The 20,460-nt window shown below is 39.5% G+C and overlaps 1 protein-coding gene across 1 annotated transcript in view; it reads left to right on the top strand.

The window, feature by feature from the left end:
- CD109 (CD109 molecule) overlaps window positions 1-20,460 on the top strand; it is an 85,967-nt gene that overhangs the window by 59,211 nt on the left and 6,296 nt on the right. Inside the window, 7 exon segments of the mRNA XM_019471130.1 lie at window positions 3,291-3,372; window positions 4,692-4,920; window positions 5,485-5,650; window positions 6,788-6,978; window positions 10,424-10,579; window positions 10,665-10,730; window positions 17,945-18,081. Of these exon segments, the coding sequence (XP_019326675.1) occupies window positions 3,291-3,372; window positions 4,692-4,920; window positions 5,485-5,650; window positions 6,788-6,978; window positions 10,424-10,579; window positions 10,665-10,730; window positions 17,945-18,081 (1,027 nt within the window).

Below are 20,460 nucleotides of genomic sequence, written 5' to 3'. Positions count from 1 at the left end.
CGATGCCCAGCCAGTCCCCGAGCAGTGGCCCCCCCGGCCAGCTTTCCCCAGTTTATGTACTGAGCATGACGTCACATGGTATGGAATGTCCCTTTGGCCAGTTTGGCTGTGCCCCCTCCCAGCTTCTTGTGCACCTGCAGCCTTCTCAGTTGGTAGAGCATGGGAAGCTGGAAAGTCCTTGACTAGCATAAGCACGATTTAGCAACAACTAAAACATCGGTGTGTTATCAACATTGTTCTCATCCTAAATCCAAAACACAGCACCGTACCAGCTACTAGGAAGGAAATTAACTCTATCCCAGCTGAAAGCAGGACACAGATTTATTAAATTTATTTCAAAGCAAGTGAAAATTATAGGATTAAATGTCACTTTTATACAAAGCATTGTGTTACTTAACTTGTTTCTGGGGCTTTGAATTTAGGTACATGTTTTTAACACTGTAGTAGCCAAAACAGTAAGTATGCTGAAATATTTGTAACCTTAAGATAGAAAAGATTCACAATCTAAAAAATATTCTGTTTTTTTTTGTTTTATTTTAAAACTTAATTGATTTCAGTTGTTGCACTGATTTTTTAAAAATGTAACCTTAAAGTTGAAATGTATCTTTAGTTTGAGATGTAACTTTTATAAGCTCAGTCTTTGAAAGGATTGTCATGAAGTTCAATTTAAAACAGACTTTATTTCGCATGTCAGAATTCACTAAATATTTGAAAAAGTGACCTCATAATCTGAAGTAAATATAATTAATTTTAAGACTAAATGCTTGTGAGAAGAAGCGATCATGTCGCTAGCAAAGACTGCTATATGATCTTTCTTTTAGCAGTTTTTATTTACCTAGAACAAAGGCAAAGTAAAACAAAAGTTGCCTTTTAAAAAAATTCCTTCAGTTGTGGGAATGACAGATCCCATCTTGAAATCACTTCTTCAGATAAAAAGAAAATCCTGGTTGGTCTGAAAACTTTGGTGCGAGACCCAAAGCAAGCAACGAGTTTGAGCAGTATTTCCAAGCTGTTTGAAATGTGAGACCCTTTAGTCTTTCACATATTTCTGAAGTCCTTCCCATCCTGATGCACTCCTCTTTCAGCCTTGCTCAGCGAGCCTCCTACATCTCTTGGGTTTCAGCCAGTCCTCTGGGAGTACTAGTGTACATCTTCATAATAGGATCCTTCTTTTCCTTCCCTTTCCACTTGTATGTGTTGACATTTGAAGTATTGTTTTTCGTGTCTGATTGAGTGTCCGTTGGAACAAACACGGTGGTTCACAGCCCCCAGGTCTCCTGTTCCAGCATTTCTGCAGGCTTCCCCGTGTTAGATACGCTCACGTTTGGAGACTTTAGCGTGACTGCAATGGAGTTGGCGTTGAGAAGAAAGCAAGCAAACTGTAGGAAATAGCTGAGTGATCGCTCCATCCTCCCTCTGGTTCTGCTCATCTTTCTGATCCCTCCCAAGCTTAACAAATTCTGAGATAAATTTATCCCTGTGTAAGGCCTGCTCAGCAGTCTTTGTTAAGCAGGCTGTTGGTCTTAGTTTAGTGCTTTTACACTACTAGCGGGGTGGTGATTATAATACTTATTGCTGTATATTGCCTGTTCTGCAAGAAGCAGAAGACCTCAGTTTTCAGGCCTTGCAGTCAGATACTTTTGAAGAGGAAGCAATCTATTTGTATATATACATATATTCATGTTCCTCATAGCACATTATTTTGAGGCTTAAACTTTGACAGTGACTTTTGCTTTCCTTGGTGAGAAATGCAACTCATTGCTTCTTTTTTCACCAGTTTTAATCATGTAATTAACCACTGTTGTTGTGCTAAATACATTATAAACCCCCTATATTTAAGTGGAAATTGCAATTTCAAACTCTTCTAAAGAGACAAAAACTAAACATGATGCTACTGGGGTAAGAGTTTATATGGGAGGGTGCACTGGTACACTGTAGCAGTTCAGATTCACATCTTTATCTCTCTTCTATTATAGAGAGACCCTGACTAGGATTTCATCTTACACTGTAACTTAGATTGAGGGACCAGGCCATTTGTTCCTCAGTTATTAACACTGACTGTGTATCTATATTCAGGATAGTGTGTAAGCGTGTGATTAATCCTTTATCAGTGAAAGCAAGGAACATTTTGCAGGGGAACAGTTGTAGTTGGGTGGATCTCACAGGATGTATTTGTAAATTCATTTATTTGCGTAGGACTTAATGATGGTTGACTGAGGGTTTTCCTTCTGCCTGGCTAATTCAGTATTGTGTCTGTACCTGTCAGGTGTTAGACTAATGAATATACTTTCTTAATTATAATAGCAAAATAGTAAAGCCAAGGAAAAAGACAAGGTGGGGGAAGGAAGAAAAGATGTCTTGTGAAATGCTGTAAATAGTTACGATTATTGTTCTGGATACACAAATGGCAAGCAAAATGTAAGGGAAGGAAGGCTTTAGATATCAGAAACTACAGTGAGTAGCATATCATAGGAAGCTCTTCATTTCTAACATTAACAAACATTGGTTCTGCACTGGTCAGCTATTGAGTAAGGATGCTGCTGGTGGTCGTGAGCAGCTAGTGAGCCCTCAGGGCCCTTTTATTATAGATGTTCAGCAGTCAGGAGAAAGCTGCACTTGTTCTGGATACTGAAAAATCTTCAAATACATTTTAAATGGATCCTTCTGAGGATTTCAGGGTCTTCAGGTCTTTTGAAATTTTTCACTCATTTCAGAACAGCCTCTTCCAGCATGCTTTTTCTGATAGCTAGTCCTTTGCTTTGTAAAAAGCAAGCTGCTGAAAGGGTCTGTTTTTCAGCAGCATTTGAAGCTTTGTTGTACTCTTGCCCTTCCAGTTGGAAAATACTTCATTTTTGCTCGTCCTTCCTTCTGCTGGAAAGATAGAGCGTTTCTGTAGGTGCACACCTCCAGCTCCCCAAAGTGACGAAGCACTGAACTATAGCTGCTACTCTGCTCTGCACTCACTGCTGTGCTCCTGGAGCCACCGAGTTACATGGGAGCGTGTCTCTCCGCATCGCGCTGTCAAGTTTGGGTGGCAGATGAGTGGGAGCAGGAGCTTCTCGTTCTGCTTTTGTATATGGATCCTTCGTGTTACTGCTGCCCGCTTTCTCATCATCTTCTGTGCGGTTTTGTGTATTCCTACATTTTTAGGAGATTCTTTATGAAATACGAGCCCAAGTTCTGCCCTTCTCAGCCTTAGAAAGTGCCTCACTTCACATCAGCAGACAGTTTGTGCTGGAACCTGCATGAGAGGAAAGTGTTCAATACCTGTCTCTGCTTTTCCAATTCAGGCTACCAGAGAGAGCTGCTTTTCCAGAGGGATGATGGCTCTTTTAGTGCCTTTGGAAATGAAGATCCCTCTGGGAGCACATGGTAAGTAGTTCTGCCAGATTCACTGTGGAATTTGAGTATTTTAGATATTTTCCCTGCGACTAAAAATTTTTTGTGAAGCTGGTAAAAATTTCCAGCTGTGTTAGCCTTCTGCCTGGTTTTCATTAGGTGTTTAGGCCAACTCTAAGGTCATTCTGCTGGATAACATGCTGTCAAAGCCATTATTAGGGCAAGGCTTTTTAATTTTGCAAAAGATGAATGATGAATTATTTTAGTCAGGGGAATAGCTTGGTCTGAAAGTTTTTCTGTTGTTTCCTCAAAGGAATGAAGAATAATAATTAAATGACTTATTCTTGCAGTTGACTGAAACCATTTAGGGCTATGTGAATGTCATTGCTTCAAACAGATTTTCAGTTCTCTCCATACTGGAGGCAGAAGACTGACTGAGGCATTTCGTAAGGGGTGAACAGAGTTACTGGTGATAAAAACTTGCCCTACTTACCTCTCTTACACCTCCTTTTTTTGAGACTGTAAATACAGCTGAAAAAGTCTTTTCAGTGCTGAATTTCACTCTAAGAAGCATAGTAACCATAGTAGTGGAGGCTAGATAGATAACAGAGACAAGTTCCAGCACTTTGTTCAGCTAATCCATGTTCAGTTAGTTTAAATATACTTACGTATTTCAGTACACGCTGCTGACTTTAAATAGAACCATCCCAGTTACTGTGCCACTGATTGAGTCGCTCCTTCTGGAGTCAGTGAGCATCTTTCATTGACATCAGCAGGATTTGCCTTAGAGTCAGTATTGATGGATTGGAAAATGAAGGTAATTTATCTATACTGGCAACTCTGGTACTTAAATAGTGCAGTGAGAGGTTACATGAATGCATGTTTGGCAAAGAAGGGAGTCAAAGCAGAACTTGGGATTATTAATGAATAAAACAGCAAAGGTTGTTTCAATGATACAATTACAGGGATAATCATGATAATTGACGTCACACTCATAACTGCATTACTTCGTAAACTATGATTTTTGCCACTTTAGCCTAGCATCAGGAGGCAGGAGAGCAACATTTGAATAAAGATAAACGTGCTGGCAGACTTGGAGTCTATACTCTGTATTTATTTTTAAAATGTAATAGCTGCAAAAGGGATGATCTTTAGGAACAAGGACATAGCTTCATTTTTTGGTGGATTAAGCTTAGTCTACTTGCTTGTCTGGGTGAAGCATGTATTTTCCTCTGTGCTTGGGAGGTGTGTGTAGAACACCTTATGCATCACAGTATTCTTACATCATCTTAAACAGAAGAAACTGTAATACGTTGCTAATTTTGTCATATTTGATTAACCTTTTCCCCAAGGTTATCAGCTTTTGTATTAAGATGTTTCCTTCAAGCTCGACCATTCATAGATATTGATCAAGATGTACTCATGGATACAGCTAAATGGATTGTCCGGCATCAGAAATTAAATGGAGAATTTCATGAGCCTGGGAAAGTGTTACATAGTGATCTTCAAGGAGGCACCAATAATCCAGTCGCTCTCACAGCTTACATCATGTCATCCCTCCTAGGGTCCCCAGATAAACAGGTATTGGAATTCACAAATAGAATTCGTAGTTACTGGAACACTTCATAAATTGTCATACTACCTGGTATGTATGACATATACATAAACACTTGGTAGTTTACGGAAACAGAGGGACATCTGAACACAGACAAAATTTAACCTGATTTTGTTAAACTTCCCTGTACTTTGGCTTATCTACCTGAGACAATACAAAGCTGTGCTGTTAGGCCCTTCAATTTTAAGTGGCTTTGCAAAATCTAAAGGCAGTTGCTTTTAGCAAGCATACTGTCGTGGCTTTAGTCCAAGAACTTGCAAAGAAATTTATGGGGGGAACTATCCTTAGAGATGTTAAGTCATTCCAATTGATTTCATTGAGATTACTCACGTTCATAAAAGACAGTGCCAGATCAAAAGGTTTGCCTTTGAGGTTCATGCCTGTCACTCTGAAAGAGATTTTCAGTATTTCTTGGTTGTTGTTTGGTGATAGTAATGTTTCTGTTTCTGTACAAATTTTTCTTTTAAATTATAATATTTCAATGTATATTTTATTCACTGTACATTCTTCAGTATGATCTTCATTTCCAGCATGCTTATGTCATCAAGAGTGCTACAAACTTTCTAGAAGGTAAATTAGAAGAAGGCATTTCGGATAATTACACTTTGGCACTTGTGACATATGCGTTGTCTTCGGCGAAAAGTACAAAAGCAAAGGAAGCACTGAATATACTGAACCAGAGGGCAGAACACCAAGGTATTGCACAACTATCTTACACAGTTGTATAGATGGATTTTTGTCAAATTTAAGAATACCTATCATATATCTACAGCTGCATATAGAATTGGAGATGAAGAGAATCCTTCTGAATTCAAATCTGTTTTGAGTATGATATAGAGAATAAACTAAGAACTTCCAAGACAGCCTTAATGAAAAGTGTCCATAAATGAATGACAATTCACGACAAAGCTAGGCCTTTCAGTCTCAATTACTGTGTTCCTGATGGGAGTACCATGGCGCTGTTGAAGAACATTATTTGTCAGTTTTTCCATGTTATTATGTGCGCTTGTAAGATCAGCCTGGTTAAAGAGAGATGGATAGGGTTAGCTATTCCAAAGTAGTTCGGATAGATCAGGAGGGTGTGGGGGGGCAATTAGTTAAAATCAGTATCAGAATGAAGAGTTGAAGGATTGGACTTTCTGTAAGACAATACAGAGGTGTGTTGCATTTTCTGTAGGGACCCATCATCTCATCATGTTTAACCTCTTCCGAGTTCAGCACAACTGAATTTTGTTCCCTGTTTTGGGGGAAGAACAGACCATATGGAGTATAAGAAATGGAAGTTTTTGGTTCAAAATAGTAACTGTCCTCTTGAAAAATCCAAAGGAATTCATGTTCTAGCCTAGAAATGGAGCCTCTTGGGTGTTCCTCTGTGTTTACTGAGTTAGGCCTTTCAGACAGTCACTTTTGAGAAGGGAGGAAGTCACTTTTTTGGAAGGCTTCACTTAAGAATGAGCTTCATGAGCAGCCGTGCTGTCTGAGGTGCCTTCTCTAGTCCCGAAGAGAAAGGAGCACCCCAGCAACAAGGTGGCCTTTTCACAAGGGCTCCTTTACATGAGCACTTCAGGCTGACAACAAAAGGATCAATGTAAAGTTCACTGAAATCAATGGGAGTGACTATTGGGACTCCAGCTTTTTTTGTATCTAGATTCAGCCATGGCTGAGGAAGTGCTTAATTCAGTCCTTTATGGGACATACACCTAAACATTAACACAGTTTTAAAGAACCTTGCTCGATCCCATATGTAAGCGTTAATTATTTCCCTTAAGTCTTTCCCAGAAGTCCAAAGACTTCAGTCTGTGGATCTGAGGTTATTATTGGTTCCTTTTGCAGGAGAATTTCGCTTCTGGATAACACCTGCTTCGGAAATTTCTGATTCATGGCAGCCACGGTCCATCGATATTGAACTTGCAGCATATGCTCTGCTCTCGCACTTTCATCAAGACAGATTAGCAAAGGGGATCCCTATTATGAAATGGTTAAGTCAGCAAAGAAATCACCTTGGGGGATTTTCATCTACTCAGGTAATATCTTGTCTCAAGGGGCTTTGTTATACTTTCTAAATGAGCACTGTATATTAAAAAAAAGAAGAAGAAAAAAGGGACCATTTGTTTTTTTACATAACAATTACTGAATTTTGTTTTGCTGTAACAGCCTTGGTTACGTGCAGGCTTGCATTCTTTGCGATATTGACATCTTAAACCTGGCCTACCAGTTTTAGTATTTTGGCAAGTATAATAAAAAACAGAATTAGAGGGTCACCTTGATTATATAAAATATTAATAAAAAAAGATCTTAAATTAAGAAGAAGAAGTGATGCCCATGGAAAAATAATTAATCAGATTTTCCAAGCAAGTGTGATAAATATCTGTGCTTACTTTCTTTCCAAGGAGATAAACCTCTTTCTATTCTTTCCATATGTGGGTCCTCAAACTCCTGAAAGGCTATTAACTAAGATAAGAAAGGGGAGTAGGTTTTAGAGAAACACCCTAACCTAGTGACTCTGTTGGCAGTTGGTCTTAACTTAATAATGTACTTTGTCCTCATTATTACGTAGATTTTTGATGGGCCATGAAATTTGGAAGCTCTACATTATCTCCAGGAGGTTTCCATGTTATTGAAACCACATCTTGTAAGCTGTGCTGGCAACCAGAAAATTTATATAGTACTTTGGATTGCATTAGTTTAAACTAGCTCTTAAATTAACTACAAATGCTGGTCACAGTAAAATGCCACATTTCTTAATACTGCTTGGTACCAAGCTGTACAGGCGTCATTATTTTCAAATGTTTGTTGGTATTAATCTGAGAGAAACTAGTTTTACTAAATAAAATGCAAGTTAACAACCAGCTTGGTTTCCCTGAGGTTCTAGTATTTTTCTAATGTGTTAATTCTTGCTTATTATTTGAAGAGGCTGATTGAAGCACTAAATGAGTTGAAAAAGCTTTTCTCTATTCTCCAGAAACTATTTTTACTTGAAAGTTTGAAAATCCAGCATTTACCCCTGAGGGTGAAGTTAAGAAATGAATTTAATCCTTTTGTTCTTCCATAGTCTAAACTATTTTGATTTCAAAATTACTCCAATGTCTCTCTACCCCCAAGGTCCCCCTAAATGCCTTTTTAATTTGTGGAAATGACCCCATACTTTTTGTTAACTTCTAAGATTGCTTTAAAAAAATGTTTGGAGTGTTTCCTTCCATGAGTTTATTACATTAGAAACTTAATATATTGTTAAACAATAAGGAAGAAAGTAATCAGTTGCATGTGTGATGTTTTGTAAGTTAGGGTATGATAACTCACTGCAATTTGTATACGTGGTATAGCTTACTATGAATTTGCAATCAGTATATTTTGCTTTATAATGCTTTTAATGTTTGAGCATAAAATGTACATATGACATATACACGGGAAAACAATCCATACAAAAAATAGCATATATATGAATGTAGATTTAAATGGTAGGGAAGAGCAGCAAATTCTGCAAAGACTGTGTTGCTGGGCAAGAGGGGCCTATGAGTCTGGGTTGAGACCGTATTCCCTAACTTTTCAGGTTGTGTATTGGACACAGCATTGTCATACTGAGCTGTGCACCTTGTGCTTCAGCTGTGAATGTTTCCTGGTGAAAAGCCTTAGGTATGCCTTCTGCTTTAGAGCATACCAAGGGGCACGTTTATCTTCTCTGTAGGTAGTTCTTTGCCCTCTTGTTTTTCACCTGTGTTTCTGAGAGTCATTTAAGCCTAGGATGTGGAAAAGCTCTGAAGTCACCTTCAGCTATGGCAGATAGCATTTCTAGACATCTTGAACTTTCTATCAATTCAGGGTGAGAAATGTAAATGTGAGAGATGTAATTGTAAGGACTTGGAAAAGGTGCTTCAAGGTATTCCTTGGTTTCCACAACTTAGGTAAGGGCAAGCATATTTCTGCTTTCAGATGTTTAAAATCAGATTCTTCAACAAGATCTTATAGCTCCTTAGGTCTATAAGATAGATCAGATATATAGATGTGATAGGTCACTGTAGTTTCATTCACTTCAGTGTGAAAGAAGTTTTGTAAGTTTGGGCTTCCAAGCCATAGATCTTCATCAGAAACTGACATATGAGTAGTCTGAGTAAGGGCAGTCATTCAGATGCTTCGTCACTGTCTTCTGCAAAGGAGTAATCGAAGACATTCTTTCAGGGTAAATATTGGCCTCCTACTGAAAAAGTCTGCCACTTACTCCAGACTATTAAATCTTCCTGTAGCCCATTAGTTGCATCTATTTTGTCACACCATGTTAAGCACTGGAGCTGGGATCCCAGCTGTAGTGGTTCAGCAGTTTACCAGCAACTTCGGCACTGTTGCTCATCAGCTGATCTTTCTGAATTTTAATCAGTGAAGCAGGTCATCTCAAATGAGGACGTGGCACGGGAAGGAGAGTGATTTCTAATCATTTAGAGTGAATAGGCAGCACGTGCCTGTACCTTAAGGTATGGCACAGTCACCATGTTGTAATTAATGAGCTTCTGTTACGTTAGAATGTTGTTACTAGAAGTGACCTAAGAATGAATAAAACAACTCTGTATGCTGAGCCTGCAAGGCCAATTCCTTCACTGTCACTGGTTAAAAATAGGTGCAAAATGAACTACACGAACAGCAAAAATCCCTGAGAAGCATTAGAGATATAATTGATTACTGTATTTTTTTCCAGAAAATAGTGGATGTTAAAATTCTCATTCACTAAACTGTGCTGGACCAAATGTTCAAAAACTGCCTCTTGTGTTCAAAACCTGGAGAGCTAAGCCTGCAATCATACACAAAGATAAACAAAAGAGAATTTTAGATATATATATGATAATGTGTTTATAAGCATATTCTGCAGTGGTTAAACAACTGCACAAAATGTCTTGATCAAATATAGAGTATAAAAACTGCGCTGAACCCCTTTGAAATTGTTGCCGGGGGTCTGATAAAAACTCATTTCAGGCTTTTTTTAATAATGTTAATACTTTTTCAGACCTATAGCATTTGCTTCGGTGATCAAGGTACCCTGAATAACTCCTGTGCAGTACTGGATATTTAATGCATAGTCACTAAATAAATCTAGAAAGTAGCAGTATCATTACTTTCCTCATTGGCTTTCTCTTCACTGTCCGCGTGGTGTGTAATTCTGACTGTTGTGTCCACCAGCGTGTCAGGTGTTCCACATACCTTGCACAAGAGGAAAGCTTACTTAGCTGGCTCCTACCCCATTCTCCATTGCATGTCACAGTAGCTAACTTGTTCTGTGTTGCCATCCCTCTTCTGTGCTGGGATCCTTCATGCCAGTGGAATCCCAACAGAGATGTGGAGGTGGCTGCATGAAGACTCCAGCATAATCAACAAATGGGACAATGCAGGGACTGTGAGCTCCCCAAGGCATGGCCTATACACAGGTAGTTCACTGCACAGGTTTCTTCTGTTTAATACGGAAGGATTTGTTTCTCTCAACAGGACACAGTGGTGGCTCTGCAAGCCTTGAGTCTATTCGCAACTCTCACTACTGCAAGCAAAGCAGAAATGGATGTAACAGTGACAGCACCTTCTTTGAAAACTCCGGAAACATTTTCAGTTGATACTCAAAACCGTTTTCTGCTTCAGACCAAGGAGGTACTGTAGAAAGAGAGGAATACTTTTGTAAAGTCTGCTGACTGAAAGTACTTTGAAAATACTGTTTTACTCATCTTTCTTTCAGATTGCCCCTGCACAACCAATGACAATTACAGTGGCAGCAGAGGGAACAGGATTTGCTGTCTTTCAGGTACACAATGCAGTTATTCTTGCTAAAGATATGCTCTCTATAAGGAAGGTATATTTTGGAAGCTTTATAAAACATGTTAATAAGAACAATCTTCTGAAATGTCTTAAATCAGTACCGAAGCACTTTACTAATTGAAGAATGCTGTGAACCAAATATTGTGTGAATGGACATATTCATGTGATTGTTTATGTCCGATGGCCTGGCCTTTTAAGTACTGCTGGATGATTGACAGTTTTGGGGCACTTCCATGGGCCAGAGCCATATCAAAGCAGACCTGTCCTCCTGCAGAAATGCAGTGTCCGTTTGCAAGACAAAGGACTGCAGTGGTACATTGGCAGGCACAAAGGTCAGAGTGAAAAAGGTGTGTGGACCAGGCAGAAATGCCTCATCAGGAACCTGTGGTAAACCGCGGTAAGGCACAGATCAGTACAGAACAAGATTACACTTCTAGTTATTAGAGTTATTTTCCTTTTATTGAAGTAGAATACAACAATAGTGCAAAAGCTAAAAATAAGAGAGTATTATGGCCAGGTTCTCCAGCAATTTTTACACGGTTCTGAAATAGCATGAAAGACAGAGTCAAAGGATCCTGCAAACTGCCAACAGTAATAGATGCTTAGCATCAGCCAACAGTGGGGGCATGGCAAAGAGTGGAAGGAGGTATAGTGATCCCCTCTCTGCCTGTCCTGTGGAAGACTGTGTTTCGGTACTATAAATTCAAACATCTTTACTTATATTTAAACAAATTAAGCTGGGATCAGCGCATACTGTATTTAGAACTAGCAAACTGTAAATAGCCTTTTTATGCTTTTCAGCTGCTTGCTCTTCGCCCATAACAGAGATTATGTTCTGAAGAAATTCCGTTTCCAAGATTTTCCCTAACCCTATGAGAAATATCATATGAAAAGACAGTATTGGATCTGATTTGATATGGCCGCTAATGGGTCTCTCTTTCCTGCTGTCCTGTCCATGATAGTGGCTTAGAACTACACAGGTGAAAGAGAAGACCTTTGAAGAGCTATGGATAATAAAGAAATTTTAGTCTCTGAGCATGAGAGAGTCATTTTACTGGAAGTATGTAGATAAACTCATAATTGCTGAGCATATCGCAAAACCAGACAGAGTTCCTAATAGACTCCTTCTAGTCGTACTTGGGAAAACTGAACTTAGGCTGCCTTTAATGGTCTCGAAGTTTTATGCCAGGTCAGATTCCATCTCAAATTCCTTCCAACCTGACCTTCACTTCAGTGTTCTTATGCATCTGGGAAACAAAAAATCATGGTGATGGTTGGTAAATACGCTTTTGGATAAAAGACCTTTACAAAGAAACCTTCACAGCTAGAGATACACCTCATTCATTCAGCACCAGTCTGCAAAACCCACAGTGCCATAAATCGTGACCCGTGTTTATTAATTCCCAGAAGTGCAAATGAAGTTTACAGCAAAGTTCAAAAGTTTCAGAGGATAATTTAGATTCAGTCCTGCAGGCCAAGATAGGAATGAACATCTCAGCAGGACTGCGTTCACACATCTGTGGTTTCAGTGTGTGTGTGTATGTGGAATGTAACGAAGTGGGGCTCCAGAACAGTTAAGACTACTTAACCTTAATCATTGTTGAGAAATACTCCCTGATATTAAGTCAACTAATTTGTCAGGCAAGCTGATCAAAAACGTTTCAGCAAATAGTTTCTTGCTGGAAGATGCTGATTTGTTGAAATGAATGCCTTTTGTGGAAGCACATTGGTTCCAACTACGTTTTGCCAGCAGGAAGATTTCACATCCAAACCAGCATGTCTGGTGAAGACTGAGCAGAAGTCTTCCACGCAGAAGAGCCAGTAGTTGACTCTGTGGTTAGAGGGCTCCCGGGGATGTATAGCACCATGGTTTCAGTTCCTGGTTTGTTGTATGAACATGCAAATGTGCTCCCAAATAACCGGTGTTCAGGAACCAATGCCAGGTTATCTTCTTCATTTAGGTCTTTGTGCTGCTGCCTTTTTTCCTGCAGCGTTGAGTCAGAGATACTGTGACTTGATTCAAAATATTGTACTTAACACACTGGAGTAGCTTCTCCAAAACCTTTTATTTGCTGGGATCAATTCTTTCTGCTTCCTTTGGCAGGTCTGGTATTTCAAAAGAAAGAGCACTGATGCCATTTGAATGAGATGTCGCTTTTTCCCAGACACAAGCTAGATCTGGGTCACATTTAATAAATCAGATAGCATATGACATTGCGATCACATTTCTTCAGCTGTGTTTCATTGTCTTAGGCCCGCCAAAGTACAGTGGTGAGATTCACTGTTCTGGGATTTGACTTTCTGGCCAAATGTAGCATGTCAAAACAGTAACTCATTTAAATATCACAAAACACAAGATTCGGTCCATTAATGGAAAAGGCTGCTTTCCCAACAGAATGGATTCTTAGGAAAAAAACCCATTTTTTTTGTGAAATCTCCCTGTCTGTGTGTGCGAGTTGGCAGTTCATTCACTCTTGACCCTGCAGGATCTCGTAAAATGTATTTATTTTGGATAGTATAATTGCAAAAGCAGACATTTACTTGTAGCTTTGTGGTCCTGCTGTCAACAAAGTCTCCTAGCTCATCCCTTCATTATGTGGGCACATACTATGGATGACCTAAGGCACTGGCCGTGCAAGAGGAAAGACGGGATGATTGTAGGGTTAGGGTATATGAAAGGCACTCTCTAGAGAAAGGAGTTGAAGAAGCGATCTTCCCTAGGCGGCCTGCTGAAAGTCTTGAAGGAAAAACCTCCCTGCTGTCTGGAACCACTGTGAACTGGCCTTGGTAAATGCTTCAAAAATCTGGCGTGGCCCATGCCTTCTGGAAGGAAGGAGAACGCAACTGAAATCCAGGACTAGCAGTGAGGGGAGGGTGGGCAGGCTCAAGGAGGATGGGTATGGGCAAAGTGCATAGGTGAACAAGATCTCCTTGATCTCCTGGTCATGTATAGAGAGGGAGTGAGGAAAAAACTGAGAATCACCTGTTACTCATTACTGAAACTCACTGAATTTTTTTTCCACTCAGTGTATTTTTACTGGACTTAGGCAAGGGACTGAATGTTATTCAGTGTGATGGTACTGAAAAAGGTACGCTGTGAAATGCACACATATTTCTCTGTTACCATTTGAGTGGATACTAAGTAGTCAAAAAGGGACAGAAAAATATTGGAGATGATTTCATTGAATTCATGCCCTCAGTCAAGCACATTTGTGCTGCTAGTTGAAGAACACAAAGGATAGGGAAAGAGACATTGATTAGGACATTATAAATGAGTCATGTTTTTTTGAAACGTAGTGCAGTTGATTGGGTCAGATACTGTTACAAGCATCTCTCACATGCAGATTAGCTTTTAGTTTTCTCTTCTTGGGCCTCTCACCAGAACTGGTTGCAGTATGACAAGAATGGACCAGTTCCGCCTTCAGCTTTGGCAGCTGCTTCTTAAAAGGGTTAAGAAGAAATGCAGTTGCTCGTTTTGTTGATTTAATGCTAGTTTCTGTATAACAGTCTTCTGTCCCCAAAGTAAGAGTGTATAAAGAAGGCTGCTTTAATTAAACTCTGTGTTGTGAAAAAGATTTTTCCTTCATTGTCATGAGAAATCAGGAAAGGAAAGTCAGACCGTTAACAGCGATAACTTATTCCATGAAAATACTAGCTGATTGACCTGTTCAGTATGTGGTTTCAGACATCCTGCTTTGGCAGTAAATTCCCATTCATTAGCTTTTTCTGGCAGAAGTTAAAACAGCTTTGTTTCTGTGATGACAGATCGTTGAGGCACCGCCAGCTTGTCTTTACCAAACTTTCTGCATGCCTTTAACTGGCAGGCTTTCTAGATTGGCTTCATCCTTGGTACTACCTTCTCCTGCGGAGCAGTTGTGCAGGATAAATCTTCACTGTTGCACCACGGTTGTCCTGAGTGCCTGTACAGAATTGGCTCTGATACTCATACAGCATGCTAAATTCAGCAATGCAGGGCAGGGCAACGGGAATTGTGTGTAGATTGAAAGAAAGAGCGTAACTTTCATATCAAGGAGTGAGAGACATAGCAGCAAAAGCAAAAATCAGGAATTAAAGACTCCTCTGTTTGCACAGTCTTGCTAGCCTATAACTGACTTGCTAACCTGTAACTTGGACAAGTCCCTGTCATATCTTTAAATTTGGACTGACAGTTTTCCATTTGCTGCCAGAAACTGTTGTAAAGGGACTATGATTTTCCAGAAGCACTCTTCATTCCCTTTTCTTTAGCCAAGCAAAGTGCATGTAGGGGTCTTGCAAGGGGAGTTATTTGAGCCACTTTCTGATTATTTTTCTATCAAAATCAAAGAAGATCCCCCCCTGCCCTGCCATGTGTTTTATCTTGATGACTAAGGGAACAGATAATGATTATTAGTTTGTATGTGAAAACTGTATGCAAACTTACTGTTCTGTTGTTGGTGAAAATCACTATTTTGCCAAATAATGTCAACTGTTCTTTGATAGTAAATATTTTCTTAGTTTCTTGTATTTGATTTTGTCATTCTAGCATTTTGAAAGTTGAGCTTTCTGATTCATCACACTGAAGTGCTGAGTCAGCAACCCATTCTCTTGTCAGAGGTGGTGTCCTGTTCATGCCACAGCAAAGGGATGCCGCAGCTACCATCAACATCGCATAGGGTGTTAATCAGTCTGAAGTACCTTAGAATGTTTTCTCAAAGTTAAATTTCATTTTTGGTGTCTTTTATTGGGTAAAAGTACACGAGTATGCTAGAGTAGATGTGCTGGGACAACTGATATAGTTCATTATCCTGTATCCCATAGTGGCCATTAGAGAGAGGATGACCAGTGAAGGCTACTAGAACAGGGCAAGCATGAAGTGATATCTCACTGGTATACTCTCTTGCCCTTCACCAATTTGCAACACAGGGCCTTCCCAATCCACAGGTCATCTCTGTGTGCTCTCTCTGGCTTGGTAGATATTTCCTTGATAGATTCTTTTTTTCTTCCATAAATGCGTAACTTTTTAAATATTTCTAACAACCACACCTTCTTGCGGCAAGTAGTTCTGCAGGTAATAGTATATTGCATGAAGAAGCACTACCTCTTTCTCCTTTCGAATCTGCTCCCCTAGTTCTTGTATTTAGAGAGAAGGCATAAGATGGACTGTGTTGGGTCTGAGCAAAGCTCAGTCTAGCCCAGTGTTCCACAACAGCCAGAGGTGGATGCTCAGGAGAGAGTATAAGAAGATAAATACATGTAATATATTACCTGTCTTCCACCTCTTACCATGTATTATTTGAGACCTTCAGCTGGATATAGTTTCTGTGGGCTTAGAAAATTTTGATTCCATGAAGTTGTCTATTTTGCCCTTGAACACTTGTGCAGTTTAGTATCTGCAGCATCTTGTGGGAAGGAATTCCACAGTTTAATCTTCCATTGCATGAAAAACTGTTTCCTATTCATGTTTCCCATGCAGGTCATTATTCTGTAGACCTTTACTGTGTCCTTCTTCCAACTTACCTGTTTATGGCTGAATTTCATCTATTTTACCATTTGTTAAATGGTAAACAGATCTGGTAGTAATCAGTTCAAAACCCATTATTATGTACATAAAAATTCTTTCATTCTGCAACTCTTTGCAGGAATCCTAGTCTTTGCTACCTCAAATAAATTAGTATAATCAGCAAACTTTATCACATCAGGATTCACCCTGTTTTCTACATCATATATGGATATGTTTAACAGTGGTCACCCAGCACAGATTCCTTTAGGATTCCACTCCTTTCATGTATGAATGTTCATTCCTACCCTCTATTCCTGTCTTTTAACAGCCCTTTATCCCTTGGCAGCTTCTTTTGTCCTGGTACCTTTGGCTAGTAATCTTCCTAACCAGCGACATGCCAGTGTAACATCCAGGTAGCTTATACTAGACAGATCTCCGTTGTCCACGTTTTTTCATTTGATTCAGGTGGCTGGTGGGTTTATAGCAACAGCCTGTTATCCAATGTGCCATACTTACTCATTTGTCCACTGATTTGACTCTTTACTATAGTTTCGACCGTGTTTTCCGGTACAGGTACCGAGTTTACTTGATATCCACAGTTGTCTAGAGCCCCAGTACTCTTTTAAAAATTGCTGTCACATTTGTCATCCTCCGGTCTGGTACCAAGGCAGTTTTAAAGAAACACTGCAGGTAATGATTCAGCTGTTTCTTTACCTCATCGAGTTCAATCCTGTAGGTAATACAGCCTGGTTTTTTACTGCATAATTTTCTGTCATGGCTGATAACGTGAGAGTACTCGTTGGTTGCTCAATTCCAGCTCCAGCATTTCTGCTTTGGCTGTTGGCATTGGTAATTTTATAGGATATTGAGATAATCAGGCTATCTCCTAATTATTCAGACCTCTTCTAAGGGCTTCTGTTTTTACCTCTCTTCTACCACTGTTTCAAGCATCTTATGCATGTCTACACTAGAAGAATTGGAAACTCTTCAAACAGTGCCTAACAGATGAGCTTATTTTGTATTAATGTTACTGTCTTCCATTGGACATCCTGTCATACTTCCTTACTTGGCTTACTTAGCAGAGCGTGGCAGTTGTTGAGCAGAAAGGGTGAGAGCTCTGTTCTTGAGGCAGACTGAAGACTGTAAATTTGTCTTTGCACAGAAGAAGCATATGATGAAACTACTTACTTAACTGCAAGAAGACTGTGTTGTTCTGAGCTTGGAGTAACATGCTATTCCTCATCTGTTTTGAGTGTATGAATGCTATGACATGAAGACTGAAGACAAATTCTGTACATACGCTACGTATTTGCTCTTGCTCTGCTTTCATATACAGCCTGTGTCTTTTAACCCAGTGGGTGTCGGTCTCTGAAGTTTGCCTTTATTCATCCCATTTCACGCTGTCAGGAAGTAGCTGCACACATTATAAACCAGTAGACAGCAACTAGGGAGAAAATTGCCGGTTGTCCTAGAGCTCCCTTGTGTTTGCCTCAGTTGTGTCCTGCTAATTGCATTGGTTCTGCTGCATTACAAAGTGTTCAGAAAGGATATTTCTTTCAGAGAATTCCTATGAATCTCATGGGTGCAGCTGTCAGATACAAGGCCATGTATCCTGTCTCATGTGAGCACTCCTCTGGTGTTATACTGTTACAAACGTAGTGTTTTAACCACACAGATTTGCTTTACATATGTCATCTAATGTCTTTACTTGCAATCCACAGCTCAATGTTATTTACAACACAAAACACACTGATCAGAGGCTCAGATCTGTCCGAAAACAAGAAGCCTTTGACTTGAATGTTGATGTAAAGGATGACAAAGACGATAAAAACCATTTGTCCTTGAATGTGTGCACAAGGTAGGTAATTCAATTGGAGCATCTCATACACCTCTTTGTCTATACAGCTTTTAAATTATTTAAAATGACCTAAATTATCCATTTGTTTATATGGATTTACTAATGTCTGAGATATGAACGTATAACTAAAGAGAATAAAAGAATTACTTTGTAAAAATGGCAATAGTTAAACTAAGAAGCAATTCATAAGTCAATAAATAGAGTCATAGATCTTTTTGTGCAAAATTGTTGCTGACCAGGTGGTATTTTTTCACTGGTATGCATAAAGATAGCGGTACCCTAAATGTTAGAGGTATATGGAAGAGTTTGTGTGAAATACAGGAAAAAGCTCAAAGGCTTCTTTGGCTTCTTAGCTATATGGAGAACTGTGGACAGACTTGAAAATTGAACCCATGCCTTCCACATTCTAACTTCTAGTAACAGACTGTGACAACTGCCCATTACTCTTACCTTTCATGAACAGAATGCTTTGCTTTTGATCAAGAAGTAGAGACTTCTTTCTTTTGTAAAAAGAGAAGGAAGTTCTGAAGTGCTGAAAACACCATGAAATAGAAGTAATCATTCTTTGGTCATCTCTATTAATAAACTTTGCTCGGAACAATTTTGGCAGGAGTCAAAATCCATGTTTACATAATGATAAATTCAACTGGGGTTTTGTCTTATTGTGCAAGTATCTTTGTGGTCTTTCATTTGCCAATATGTCTTATAGTTATGAATTTGGTGATATAATATAATGTGAGCATCATTCTGGAGTTGAAAGAGGTGATGAGTTTTCTGGCCAGTCTAATTCTATTCTTTCTGCTGAATAAGAGGGGTGTGTGTGGTACATTTGGGATGATGTTACTTGTTCAGTTAACACCTACTAAGAACTGAGCTGAGACTGCTGAAGCATCACCTCAGAGATCACAGAGCAGCCACGAGGTATTACCTGGATAGAATTTGGATCAGATGAGAACAGGTGACATTGAACAGTCATATTGCATATTCCTAGGTCAGCCAGTCATTAAACCAAGTTGTTTCTTTGACTGCTTTGCTGCCTCATTTTCATTTGCTGTGACAGTGTTTATACATGTATTTAAAAGAAATATATGAAGATGTTTGTTCTCTGGCAGTTTCTTCAGTATGCACTTCTTATTGTAGTTAAAGAGCACTGCATATTTCGCAGAAAACCCTATAGGGCATTGTATCTCTTTATATATATTTATTTTTTTTACCTTCTATCTTTTATTATCTTCAAGGATGTTGAGATGACTAAATTCTTTGTATTTTAGGATTTCATCTGTTTGTGAATACTTCCTCTAGAAACACTGTTTTCTTCTTGTGACATAATAATGGGTTCCTTGTAAATGCAAGATTTGCAAAGTACCACCTGATCCACCATGATTACTCTTGCATTCCATTCCTCCACATCCTCTTTTTATTATTTATTCATACTTTAAACAACGTATGCCTAGAACTACTTTTGTGCTCTGCCTACCACAAGGGAGCTGTGACTGGAGATGGAGCCTCTAGGTGACACCATCATACAAATAATCAGCTATAGTGAATGTGATTTCAGTACAGAGAGAATTGATTTAATTTGGGAAATAGCCAGCAGGCACAAAGCCAGACCCCTGTTTTTATGTGTTTCTGGTAACCAATTCAGTGATACAGATGGTGGACAGGGACACTAGAATACATGAGAGCTCTTGAAATAGAATGGGCTTTTTCAAAGTTTTCTATGAAGTGTCAACAGCTTTCTAAAGTCTAGCACAAACTCCTGACATGTAAAGGGCTTACATGATGGGTCTGGGATAAGTCTTGGCTGAGCATTCTGATTTTCTAGCTAAGACCTTTGGCTCAGGAATACAGACAGGAAGGGCTCCATCTCTCTGGGAGTGAGGCTCTAGGGTGATAATGTTTTAATTGCAAAGTGTTCAAAGGATAGGGGAAAACCTAGCGGCATTATAAAACTGCCCCAGGAGAATTTTTGGAACATTAAGATCCATCAACTCTTATCATGGAAAGTGGACTGGTATAAGTTCTAGTAAGCGTACATGAACCAGCAATGCGCGCTCACAGCCCAGAAGGCCAACTGTATCCTGGGCTGCATCAAAAAAAGCGTGGCCAGCAGGTCGAGGGAGGTGATTCTGCCCCTCTACTCCGCTCTGGTGAGACCCCACCTGCAGTACTGCGTCCAGCTCTGGAGCCCTCAGCACAAGAAAGACACAGACCTGATGGAGCGGGTCCAGAAGAGGGTCACGAAAATGATCAGGGGGATGGAACACCTCTCCTATGAAGAAAGTCTGAGAGAGTTGGGGTTGTTCAGCCTAGAGAAGAGAAGGCTTCGGGGAGACCTTATTGCAGCCTATCAGTACTTAAAGGGGGCTTATAAAAAAG

This window comes from Aptenodytes forsteri, unplaced genomic scaffold, assembly GCF_000699145.1.
Source record: "Aptenodytes forsteri isolate BGI_AS27 unplaced genomic scaffold, ASM69914v1 Scaffold256, whole genome shotgun sequence".
In the NCBI taxonomy this organism is placed as follows: domain Eukaryota; kingdom Metazoa; phylum Chordata; class Aves; order Sphenisciformes; family Spheniscidae; genus Aptenodytes; species Aptenodytes forsteri.
Note: the sequence above shows the minus strand (reverse complement) of the source record. Positions and strands in the feature narration are given on the sequence as shown.